This window comes from Stegostoma tigrinum, chromosome 3 (genome assembly GCF_030684315.1).
Source record: "Stegostoma tigrinum isolate sSteTig4 chromosome 3, sSteTig4.hap1, whole genome shotgun sequence".
NCBI classification, from domain to species: Eukaryota; Metazoa; Chordata; class Chondrichthyes; order Orectolobiformes; family Stegostomatidae; genus Stegostoma; species Stegostoma tigrinum.
Genome location: NC_081356.1, coordinates 4476362 through 4489752, shown reverse-complemented (window position 1 = coordinate 4489752; position 13391 = coordinate 4476362). Strand labels below are relative to the sequence as shown.

Here is a 13391-nt window from a genome sequence, read left to right as displayed (position 1 = left end):
ATACAGGAGGCCTCAGTCATGCTTGCAGCTTCACATTTCCACCACTCGATGGCACTTACAATTGACAAATATTCTCATATTGACATGTTGTATATATTATGAAGAATAATGCAAGCATCCATTTGACATGTTCATTGCTTTTATTGTTTTTATTAAGTATGTGTTTAAGTTTTTGATCTTGTTAACTCCTTGCTATTTTGAACATCTGCTTCCACTTCAGATGCAATTGTTAGCTTCTTTTAAAATTATCAAATTTGAGCTTGATGTTTGTAGTTATGATGGAAAAATTATTTAGAATCTTATTGGTAATAAAATGGGACATGATAGCTAGGAAGTGCAACTGGATATTTTTAGTTAATAAAATATTTGACTTTGCTGTGTGTGGATGCACATTCAAATTGCAAGAGTCTCAATAGCAATTCCTTGAAAATTAAACTTGCAATCCAAAGTAAAATATTTTAATACATACTCAATTATCTGCTTTGCAAAGAAGTCAGGTACATCTTCAATATTAGGAACGATAATCTTCTTTTCTTCATTATCAGGTGCAACTGGGGCTTCTTCATCTTCCTCCTCAAAAACAAAAATTCAACAAGCCTTATACTTGAACCAACAATGCATGAGACATGACATCATCGGAAACACTTTTTCGCCTCAGTGCACTAGCAGTGGGATGAAACAAACTGGAAGAACATACTGAAGAATTACATCACAAAGATATGATTAGTAAAAAGGTCAACCAGGAGTTTCTGTTCCTTTGACAATAAACTCTTGAACACAAAGTAATAGAGCAGATATAACTTAATAGGTTGTGGAATTTTGTTAAAAGAAAAGCACAGTGGAGCTCCAATGCAGTATGATGCAACATAACAGATGTTAATAAATTTTCACAAAAAGGGAAATCCCATGCCTGACAAAATTATTAGCAGTCCAAGGAGATAACAAGTACGATAGATAAAGAGGAATCAGCGGAAGTAAAATAGCTGGGCATTCAGATGACGTTTGAGGAGGTACTGAAAACAATAAGTGCTGGAGATCGGTGGGTCAGGCAGCATTCATGGACAGAAAGCAAGTTAATGTTTACAGTCTAGGTAACTCTTCATCAGGTACTACTCAATAGGTTACTTATTGAGTGTTCATGGTGTTGGAGGTACATTAGCATGGATAGAGCATTAGCTAACTAATAGAAGACAGCATAAAACAAAGAACTGCAGATGCTGGAGAAAACGATGATGTTTTAGATCTGAAGAGGAATGATTGGACTCGAAACATCAATTCTGCTTTCTTCCTACAAAAAGGTGCCAGACCTGCTGAGTTACTCCAGTAATTTCCATTTTTGTAATAGAATGCAGAGTTCACATAAGGGAGGTATTTTCAGGATGGTAACCTGTAACCAGTCGATCACCACAACATTGAGTGTTGAGGCCACAGTTATTTACAACATAATACATTAAAGACTTGGATGAGGCAAATGAATGTAAAAAAGCCATCTCAAGAATGAATCAAAACGAAGCAAGTGAGCAAGTGCTGAGGATGACAAAGAGTCTGCAATGGGACGTAGACAGGTTAAATGAATGGGCAAAAAGACTTTGTAGATGGAATAGAATGTTGGAAAGGGATTGACAGGAAGAATAGAGAAGTCGGTTATTATTTAAATGCAGAAAGACTGCAGGGAGCTACAGAACAAATAAGATTTGGAAGATCTCATGAGTAAATCACACAAAGCTAGCATGCAATTTCAGCAGGTCACAGGGAAGTCAAATGGAACAATGGGCTTTCTTTCAAAGAGAATGGAGGATAAGAGTAGGAAAGGTTGCTAAAACTACACTAGGCACAATTCAGACCACAGCTGGAATACAGTGAACAACCTTGAGGAAAGATATATTGGCAATGGAGTCAGTCCAGAGGAGGCTTACTACATTGATCTTAAGTACGAAGGGAGAGATTGAGTAGGTTGGACTTTTATTCACTGGAGTTCAGAAGAATGAGAAGCAAACTTAGTGGAATATACAAGAATTCTTTGGATAAATATGGGAAGGTCCCTTCTGGGAGAGTCTGGGACCAGTGGGCATAATCTCAGAATAAGGGACCGCCCATTTAAGACTGAGATGAAGAATTTCTTTTGAGGACAATGAATCTGTGGAATTCTTTACCAGAGAGGACCGGCATGCTATGTTGTTGACTATTCAAAGCTGAGATAGACAGGCTTTTTTAAACCAGTAAGAAAATCAAGGGCTTTGGAGGAAAAAGACAGGAAAAGAGAGTGTTGAGGATGATCAAATCAGCCATGATCTAAGTGAACGCTGGCACAGACTCACTGGGCTGAATGGCCTTATTCTGTTCTTGTGTGTGTTGGTAACTTTGTTTCATATTCCTCATTATTCTTAAAATTGAGAGAAAAATAATTGCCAAGTATTAAAATCATCAATAAATCTAGCAACTACAGTAATTTAAAAAAGGTCAGAGCTTCAGATTTCTACTATTCAATTTGCCAAGAATTACTTGTTCTCCCCGCCCCGCCGAGTACAGTATTGATATGTTTTCTACATTATTTTTGACACAAGTTGCAATGTTTCTCATCAATATTTTTTGACAATACCAATTTTTTTTTTAAAAACGATAAATACGGAAATGAAGACAGCGAAAAAAATTCAACATGACTTTTTGATGCTGAGGTTTTGTAAAGACAACAGTGGAAAGAACACTCAATTTTGTTTGCAATTGGAAATTGATCAATCTAGAACAATGCAAGTTCCACAAATTTCCGAAAGTACTCAAACTTCCAACAGGGATTTAAAAAAGAGATCCGCTTGAATTGACATGGAGGAGAATAATAATTCAACTCATCCCGTTTAGTTAATTACGAATTCTCAAAAGAAAATGGCAAAAGAGGGGAACAGTTCCCACTTTGGGTTAAAACAGCGCTGGCTGATCAAGTTTTCTTTTAGGCTCCCCTCAAATGCACTGCACATCATTAAACATAAAAGATGCCATATATATATTGGCTTGCTGAAAGAAGACAGAGGGTGCTAGTTGATGGGAAATGTTCATCCTGGAGACCAGTTACTCGTGGTGTACCGCAAGGGTCAGTGTTGGGTCCACTGCTGTTTGTCATTTTTATAAATGACCTGGATGAGGGCGTAGAAGGATGGGTTAGTAAATTTGCAGACAACACTAAAGTCGGTGGAGTCGTGGATAGTGACAAAGGATGCTGTAGGTTGCAGAGAGACATAGATAAGCTGCAGAGCTGGGCTGAGAGGTGGCAAATGGAGTTTAATGCAGACAAGTGTGAGGTGATGCACTTTGGTAGGAGTAACCAGAAAGCAGAGTACAGGGCTAATGGTAAGATTCTTGGTAGTGTAGATGAGCAGAGAGATCTCAGTGTCCATGTACACAGATCCTTGAAAGTTGCCACCCAGGTTGACAGGGCTGTTAAGAAGGCATACAGTGTTTTAGCTTTTATTAATAGAGGGATCGAGTTCCAGAACCAAGAGGTTATGCTGCCGCTGTACAAAACTCTGGTGTGGCCGCACTTGGAGTATTGTGTACAGTTCTGGTCACCGCATTATAAGAAGGATGTGGAAGCTTTGGAAAGGGTGCAAAGGAGATTTACTAGGATGTTGCCTGGTATGGAGGGAAGGTCTTACGAGGAAAGGCTGAGGGACTTGAGGCTGTTTTCATTAGAGCAGAAGGTTGAGAGGTGCCTTAATTGAAACATATAAAATAATCAGAGGGTTAGATAGGGTGGATAGGGAGAGTCTTTTTCCTAGGATGGTGACGGCGAGCACGAGGGGGCATAGCTTTAAATTGAGGGGTGATTAATATAGGACAGATGTCAGAGGTAGTTTCTTTACTCAGAGTAGTAAGGGAATGGAACGCTTTGCCTGCAACGGTAGTAGATTCGCCAACTTTAGGTACATTTAAGTTGTCATTGGATGAGCATATGGACGTACATTGAATAGTGTAGGTTAGATGGGCTTGAGATCGGTATGACAGGTCGGCACAACATCGAGGGCCGAAGGGCCTGTACTGTGCTGTAATGTTCTATGTTCTATAATAATTGGATTGGGCATATTTTATACGTTGTTTTCAATGTTGCTTTAAAAATTGCTCAATACATTTGAGGGGGATAACTTTGTGCAGTTTAATACAGCTCAAAATGGATCTGTCACAAACTATAGTCACTTTTATTCTATATATTAACACATTAACTACAAAAAACAATATTTTCAGAGCCTCCCCAAAAGGTCAATATAATTAGTGAAAATACCAGATGGTGACTATTTCCTCTTGGGCAAGTGACCAGTTTGAAGAGCATTTAACACCTTCATTTTGAAAAAGGAAATCTATTTCAAAAGATTGCACAAAATCTAATTACGTTGGAAGCAATCAACGCAAAAAAAAAGTTTGCTGTGTTACATTCGTTACACTAATTTCAGGTGAATTGCATCAAAGGAACCAGTAAATCCCTAGGCCAGTAAGTAGAAGTATTAGAAAGATAAGGTGACAGTGGTGTTTTGTCATCCAAGTAAATTAAGTCCTACCTTACAGTAAGCTTTGTGTAAGTCAAGATAACAGCTACTCAATTTAAATAGCTTAGAGAACCTCTGGCTATTGGTTCAACATACTTTATAAAACCCTGTCTGAAACCATCCTCAATCCATACTGTTATTTCTAACTGTGCTTAATCTCAAAATTGGTGAGCAGCCGTACATTAAATCCTTGGTAATAGCTGTCACCGTTGCTGGTTTTCTTAAGCGGTCTTGGAGAAGTAAAAGTGGGCCTTCTGTGGCATGGTTTTTAATATACCAAAAACCTGATTTTGGATTTTTTCCAAATGAAATGGCTACATTAACGTGCACAGGAGATCTTCTAATCTTTCTATTGAACAGACTGTCGGAAGCAAACCTCTGGGTTCATTTATTCATGTATATGATGTACTAATCACTTGCAAGGCCAGCATTTATCACCCATCCCCAGTTGTCCTCGAGATGGTGGTGGTAATCTGCCTCATGAACCAGTGATTTTGGTACATCCTCAGTGCTGTTTGGGAGGCCCTAACAACACAATGTCAAAATATTGCAGAAGCTATGAAAGAAAAATGAGCATGCACCAGGGTCTATGCTCACATCGAAGTGTCAAAATGAATTTGACACAATCAGCTAAAAGCACATTTTTCTCCAGAGAGAATTAGTTTCCAGTCAAATTGAAAAGCTTAAAACCAAAAGTATGAACACTTTCAGCAATGATGCTAAAAATGCCACCAATGGGTTTACAATAAAAAAAATTGAACACAGACTTTTAAGTTAGCTGATGTCAAACAAGGAAAAGCTGGAAAGCACTGTAATTAGTCTCAGCATTCTAATGCTAGGAATAGAAAGGGCTCCCATTTGTGACCATTACAGAGTAATCCCTGCTACTAATTCAGGTTTGTGGGTGCAAGTAGGGAACAATTCAGCTTTTGCCACGATTTCTTCCAAATTAAGTAGTTTACTGAATTTGATACAAAGACTATCAGGGGGATCATGGTGATTTGACAGAGATATTTCCAAGCAAATGAACCTCAAAAAGTTTGTACCATCTTAAGGCGGGGGAAAAAACTTCCAAAGGAGAAGAAGAAAATTTATAGAAGACAAAATTAAAATAAAGTACATACCTCCTCTTCATACTCTGAACCACTCTCCTCACTGTCTGACCGTGGAGCTACTTCATACCTAAGCAGATTTAAAAAGTCAACAGGTTCAGAAAGTCGTGAGGTTACTATCAGTACCAAAAGATTCAGTATAACTAAATATATATCACTTTAAATGCAAAACCATGACAGAGCCATTTTTACAAAAATGAAGGTGAAGTATGGATAACCTGGACAAATAGCCTTTGGTTTTCTTTGCAAAGCACGAAAACAACTTTTGGTTATATTTTTCCCACTTACAATCAGAACGAAGGAAACTACTTCGTTTATGGTAATAAAATGTGAGGCTGGATGAACACAGCAGGCCAAGCAGCATCTCAGGAGCACAAAAGCTGACGTTTCGGGCCTAGACCCTTCATCAGAGAGGGGGATGGGGAGAGGGAACTGGAATAAATAGGGAGAGAGGGGGAGGCGGACCGAAGATGGAGAGTAAAGAAGATAGGTGGAGAGAGAGTAGGTGGGGAGGTAGGGAGGGGATAGGTCAGTCCAGGGAAGACGGACAGGTCAAGGAGGTGGGATGAGGTTAGTAGGTAGCTGGGGGTGCGGCTTGGGGTGGGAGGAAGGGATGGGTGAGAGGAAGAACCGGTTAGGGAGGCAGAGACAGGTTGGACTGGTTTTGGGATGCAGTGGGTGGGGTGGGGGGGGGGGGGGGGGGGGGGGGGAAGAGCTGGGCTGGTTGTGTGGTGCAGTGGGGGGAGGGGACGAACTGGGCTGGTTCAGGGATGCAGTAGGAGAAGGGGAGATTTTGAAACTGGTGAAGTCCACATTGATACCATATGGCTGCAGGGTTCCCAGGCGGAATATGAGTTGCTGTTCCTGCAACCTTCGGGTGGCATCATTGTGGCACTGCAGGAGGCCCATGATGGACATGTCATCTAGAGAATGGGAGGGGGAGTGGAAATGGTTTGCGACTGGGAGGTGCAGTTGTTTGTTGCGGACTGAGCGGAGATGTTCGGCAAAGCGGTCCCCAAGCCTCCGCTTGGTTTCCCCAATGTAGAGGAAGCCGCACCGGGTACAGTGGATGCAGTATACCACATTGGCAGATGTGCAGGTGAACCTCTGCTTAATGTGGAATGTCATCTTGGGGCCTGGGATGGGGGTGAGGGAGGAGGTGTGGGGACAAGTGTAGCATTTCCTGCGGTTGCAGGGGAAGGTGCCGGGTGTGGTGGGGTTGGAGGGCAGTGTGGAGCGAACAAGGGAGTCACGGAGAGAGTGGTCTCTCCGGAAAGCTGACAGGGGAGGGAATGGAAAAATGTCTTGGGTGGTGGGGTCGGATTGTAAATGGCGGAAGTGTCGGAGGATAATGCGTTGTATCCGGAGGTTGGTAGGGTGGTGTGTGAGAACGAGGGGGATCCTCTTGGGGCGGTTGTGGCGGGGGCGGGGTGTGAGGGATGTGTTGCGGGAAATACGGGAGACGCGGTCAAGGGCGTTCTCGATCACTGTGGGGGGAAAGTTGCGGTCCTTGAAGAACTTGGACATCTGGGATGTGCGGGAGTGGAATGTCTTATCGTGGGAGCAGATGCGGCGGAGGCGGAGGAATTGGGAATAGGGGATGGAATTTTTGCAGGAGGGTGGGTGGGAGGAGGTGTATTCCAGGTAGCTGTGGGAGTCGGTGGGCTTGAAATGGACATCAGTTACAAGCTGGTTGCCTGAGATGGAGACTGAGGTCCAGGAAGGTGAGGGATGTGCTGGAGATGGCCCAGGTGAACTGAAGGTTGGGGTGGAAGGTGTTGGTGAAGTGGATGAACTGTTCGAGCTCCTCTGGGGAGCAAGAGGTGGCGCCGATACAGTCGTCAATGTACCGGAGGAAGAGGTGGGGTTTGGGGCCTGTGTAGGTGCGGAAGAGGGACTGTTCCACGTCTTTGTAGGTACATTGACGACTGTATCGTCATCCCAGATGTCCAAGTTCTTCAAGGACCGCAACTTTCCCCCCACAGTGATCGAGAACGCCCTTGACCGCGTCTCCCGTATTTCCCGCAACACATCCCTCACACCCCGCCCCCGCCACAACCGCCCCAAGAGGATCCCCCTCGTTCTCACACACCACCCTACCAACCTCCGGATACAACGCATTATCCTCCGACACTTCCGCCATTTACAATCCGACCCCACCACCCAAGACATTTTTCCATCCCCTCCCCTGTCAGCTTTCCGGAGAGACCACTATCTCCGTGACTCCCTTGTTCGCTCCACACTGCCCTCCAACCCCACCACACCCGGCACCTTCCCCTGCAACCGCAGGAAATGCTACACTTGTCCCCACACTTCCTCCCTCACCCCCATCCCAGGCCCCAAGATGACATTCCACATTAAGCAGAGGTTCACCTGCACATCTGCCAATGTGGTATACTGCATCCACTGTACCCGGTGCGGCTTCCTCTACATTGGGGAAACCAAGCGGAGGCTTAGGGACCGCTTTGCAGAACACCTCCGCTCAGTCCGCAACAAACAACTGCACCTCCCAGTCGCAAACCATTTCCACTCCCCCTCCCATTCTCTAGATGACATGTCCATCATGGGCCTCCTGCAGTGCCACAATGATGCCACCCGAAGGTTGCAGGAACAGCAACTCATATTCCGCCTGGGAACCCTGCAGCCATATGGTATCAATGTGGACTTCACCAGTTTCAAAATCTCCCCTTCTCCTACTGCATCCCTGAACCAGCCCAGTTCGTCCCCTCCCCCCACTGCACCACACAACCAGCCCAGCTCTTCCCCCCCCACCCACTGCATCCCAAAACCAGTCCAACCTGTCTCTGCCTCCCTAACCGGTTCTTCCTCTCACCCATCCCTTCCTCCCGCCCCAAGCCGCACCCCCAGCTACCTACTAACCTCATCCCACCTCCTTGACCTGTCCATCTTCCCTGGACTGACCTATCCCCTCCCTACCTATCTTCTTTACTCTCCATCTTCGGTCCGCCTCCCCCTCTCTCCCTATTTATTCCAGTTCCCTCTCCCCATCCCCCTCTCTGATGAAGGGTCTAGGCCCGAAACATCAGCTTTTGTGCTCCTGAGATGCTGCTTGGCCTGCTGTGTTCATCCAGCCTCACATTTTATTATCTTGGAATTCTCCAGCATCTGCAGTTCCCATTATCTCTGAAACTACTTCGTTTACTAGTTTAAATTTAGTTCCAGAACATTTCACATAAATTAGGCCATTTCTGAAATAAATTCTATTCATATCTATTTAGGTTTTTCTTAACAGGGGCATAGTTGTCAGGCTGAATTTTCCCATTTTTAGCAAAGTCACTTGAGTGTGATTCATGGTGACTGACCCATCACGGCCCATGGTGACTTTTCTCACATACTCTCTGCTCTTCATCTTATTCAACTGTCTTCTTTAGCACCATCTTATGGAATCATGTTGCAGGAGAATCAGAGGTGTTCACCCCTGCTGACACCATGTTTCAGCTCCAGCTACACACCACTTCAGACATGGTAAGCCAGACAGCATGTTATCCCAGAGGAAAAGTCCAGAAAGGTAGATTAGCTTCTTTATTTGGCAACTGGTTCCTGGAGGTACTGACAGGCAAGTCAGTGGGGAAAAAAGCACTGTACTTCTTCCTGCTGACCAGTAAAGGAAACCACAACACCAGGTTCAGCCAGCTGGGACATGGGTAGCACAGAGGTCAGTACAGGGTCCTGGATGAAATGCAAATTCACACCAACTCAACCAATGCATATTCTTCTCTCATAGGCTCATGGATTAGTACACTCAGCATCACATGCATCCACCCAGCTCACCATCTCAAGTTACTTACCCTTCCTGCCCATTTAGCCTCCTGCTCACTCACTGTAGGCACTACACTAGCTCTCCTGCTTCTCCACAAAACTGTTCTTCCATCTATCATATTGAATCTCTCACTGGCCCACTGCTGTTCGGACTGATGTTGTCACAGCTCCCCAACTGACACAGTTGTAATCACAAGACTGGTTTGTATTTGACCTGCAGGTGTGAACCTGGTCCAGTTCCTGCACTTCAAAAAATATAATGTGGAGATGCTAGTGTTGGACTGGGGTGGGCAGGGTCAGAAGTCACAGGAGACTAGGTTTTGATCACTTGCAGAAACTTGTTCTTCAGCCTGTTGGCAATCCACTGATACCATTTGTATTATCTTTTGATGTTGGTCAATAAATTCCATGCCTGTATGCTTCCCTTGACTTCACCTGACAAAGGAGGAGCGCTCCAAAGGCTCGGGATTTCAAATAAACCTACTGAACTGTAAGATGGTGTCATGGGACTTGTGACCTTCAAAAACATAGATCCCAAACTCTGATACCACCAAGTGCCTGACTGACTGTGGCCAAACCCTCCTAGACTGAAACCAGACGAGCCTCTTGACAGATTGTGGCAGTAAACCTGCCTGACTATATTCCCATTTCCTCACTCTAAAGAGTGCTTCCCCTTTGGCTTTCAGACATGGTAATTGGTTTGAAGTACATGTCGTGTGTTTTCTGTGTAAACAGCAATTCTACACAACAGCATGCTCACACCTTTCACTGTTCAATGTTCTGTGTGACAATCTGCCTGTCTCTCACTACAGACAATACAAGCCTCAGAGGCTGGAGGCCTCCAGACAATTTAAGAGATAGTGGGAACTGCAGACGCTGGAGAATCTGAGATAACAAGGTGTAGAGCTGGATGAACACAGCAGCCCAAGCAGCATCAGAGGAACAGAAAGGCTGGCGTATGCGCCCTAGACCCTTCTTCCCCTATTTAACGTCCTTGCTTCAGAATGAACTGTCTCGCTTTCAACCGAGTTTGAAATTCTACCATACTATATGGTCAATCAGTCCTCACCGGTTCTTTTTCATTGCTTAATATTAGGGCTAAGATAGCATTTCCTTCAACTGGGGCCTGAACATACTGCCCTAGAAAACTCATCCCAGCACATTCCACAAACTAATTCTTCATAGTTTTAGTACTGGTTTTAACTGATCTATATACAGATCGAAGTCACCCATGATAACTGCCCTTGCTATATGCGTCTGTCACACTATTACTATCACTTGGTGGCCTCTAAATAACTCCAACCAATGTCTGCAACCCATTTCTTAGTCCCACCCACATTCCAAACACTGGTCTTCCCATTGAGATCCTCCCAGATGCTGAGGGACTTGTACCAGGTGGATGCTGAAAACAAAGTTGCTGTATTGGCAGCAACTGTTAAGGAGAAAACAGAGTTAAAGTTTCGTGTCTGACGACCCTTCCTCAGACTGGTGGTGGCTGGGAAAACATCTGTTTATATGCAGCAACTTTGTTTTTGTTCCTGATTTACAGCATCCAAGGTTCTTTTGGTTTGGATACTGAAAAGATGTTTCCTTTATTGGGAGAAACTAGAAGTAGAGGTCACAGTTTATAAATAAGGAATGACCCATTTAAACCAGAGAATTTTTTTTCTCTCAGATGTTTTAGTTTTTGAAATTCCATTCTTTAAACGGCCGTGGATGAAGAAACATTTTTTTTTTAAGGCAGCGGTGGGTAGATGTTGATACCAAGGGGTTAAACAAAATTAAAGTCAGATCAACCATGAATGGCACAGCAGGCTTAAAAGGGCTGAGCGGCCTACTCTTGTCCCTTATTTTTATGTTCACTTACTAGTCCGATTTTCTGTTTTTATTGCAACTCAACTTTTTTTTTTAAAACAATTAAAAGTTCTGAGGAAGGGTCATTGGACCCGAAACATTAACTCTGATTTTTTTTTTTCTTCACAGATGCTACCAGACCTGCTGCGTTTTTCCAGTAACTTCCGCTTTTGTTTCTTTTCCTTCTTGTCTATTCTTCATAAACATCGAATATGCCATATCTTGACACTCAGTCTTTTGTCCAACATCTTATCAAATTCTTTTATAAGTCAGCAAATGAACTACTTCTGCATTTTTTAAAATCTATATATCTCACAGATAGAGTCAGGAGTAATACAGCATTGAAACAGGTCCTTTGGCCTAAACTGGTCCATGCTGACCACGGTGCCCACTCAGCTAGTTCCAAGTTAACAAAGTCTGGAGCTGGATGAACACAGGAGGCCAAGCAGCATCTCGGGAGCACAAAAGCTTTGTGCTCCCGAGATGCTGCTTGGCCTGCTGTGTTCATCCAGCTTCTCACTTTGTTATCTTGGATCCTCCAGCATCTGCAGTTCCCATTATCACTGAAACAGCTAGTTCCAAGTGCCTGCATTTGGTCCATGTCCCCCTCAACTCTTCCCATCCATGTATTTGCCCACATGTTTTTTAAATGTTGTTATAGTACCTGTCTCAATCACCTTCTCTGGCAGCCCATTCACTTTGTGAAGAAGTTGCCCCTCAGGTCCTTCTTAAATCTTTCCCCTCTCACGTTAAACCTATTCCCTCTAGGTTTCAATTCCCCATCCCTGGGAAAAAGACCATATGCGTTGATCCTATCTATGCCCTTCATGATTTTATACATCTCAATAAAGGTCACCCCTCAATCTCCTACATTTCAAGAAATAAAGTCCTATCCTGGCCAGGCCCTCCCTACAACTCAGGCCTACTAGTCCTGGCAACATTCTTGTAAAGCTTCTTGGCACACTTCCCAACTTAATTATGTTTTTCCTATAACAGGGTGATCAAATTGTAGACAACAATCCAAGTGCGGCCTCACCAATGACTTATACAACAGTAACATGACATCCCAACCCCAATACTCAATGCCCCAACCAATGAAGACCAGCATGTTAAATGCCTTCTTCACCACCCTGTCTATCTGTGACACCACTTCCAATGAACTGTGTACTTGTCCTCCCAGGTCCCTCTGTAACACAACACTCCTCAGGCCTTAACATTTACTACACAAGTCCTGCCTTGGTTTGACTTTGCAAAATGCAACACCGCATGCTTATCTGTAAGGAATTGCATTTGCCAATCCTTAGCCCACTTCCTCATTTGATCAAGATCACTTGCTAATTTTTGATAATCTTCCTTGGTATCAACAATACCTTCTAATTTTGTATCATCTGCAAACTTACTAATCATGCATTGTACATTCACATCTAGATCATTTTTGTAAATAACAACTAAGAGGGGACCAGTACTGACCCCTGTGGCACACCACTAGTCACAGAATTATCTCAAAACAAAACATTAATTACAAATTTAAGGTTAAGTCATTCACAAATCAACATTAGTTGATTTTAAACTCATACCCTGTTTAATTAGCACTAACTTATCCCATGACAACATCTGACAATGAATGCCAGATCAGGCTCTAAGGGCTGACTGGATGGACAGCTTCTTCCCTTCTGTTATCAGGCTAATTAACAGAACTTTCAAATGAGAGCTGATCTTTCTATGCATCTTCTCTGTAGCTGTAACACTATATTCTGCCTTCTATTCTATTACCCTGATGTACTTACGTAAGATATAATTTGCCTATATAGTACAAAATTCTTTACACTGTATTTCCGTTAGTGACAATAATACATCAAATCCCGTACCAATTTTCGATATATCTATAGACGTGAAAAGGTAGACATTAGGTGGGGCATCACAGCAAAACTAGGTGTAGATGGGGAGCTTGGGGGATACCCTGTTGGGCAAGAAAGGGCTAGGACAATTGATAACAGAAAAGCATAAGGGGTACATTCTTAAATGAGAAAGGACTAGAATAATTGACACTGTTCCTAAGAAAAGAGGAAAAAAATAATGTGTTGATGGGGATTTTCAAGATGGAGACAGCACT

At 43.3% G+C, this 13391-nt stretch overlaps 1 protein-coding gene across 1 annotated transcript in view; it reads right to left on the bottom strand.

The window, feature by feature from the left end:
* The window catches only part of LOC125450673 (probable global transcription activator SNF2L2), a 66335-nt gene extending 57354 nt beyond the window's left edge, over nucleotides 1-8981 (bottom strand). The window contains exons 1-3 of the mRNA XM_059642577.1: nucleotides 8968-8981; nucleotides 5657-5714; nucleotides 470-573 (exon numbers count right to left, since the gene is read on the bottom strand). Coding sequence (XP_059498560.1) covers nucleotides 470-573; nucleotides 5657-5714; nucleotides 8968-8981 — 176 coding nt within the window. The remainder of the gene's footprint in view (nucleotides 1-469; nucleotides 574-5656; nucleotides 5715-8967) is intronic.
* Nucleotides 8982-13391: the final 4410 nt, after the last annotated feature.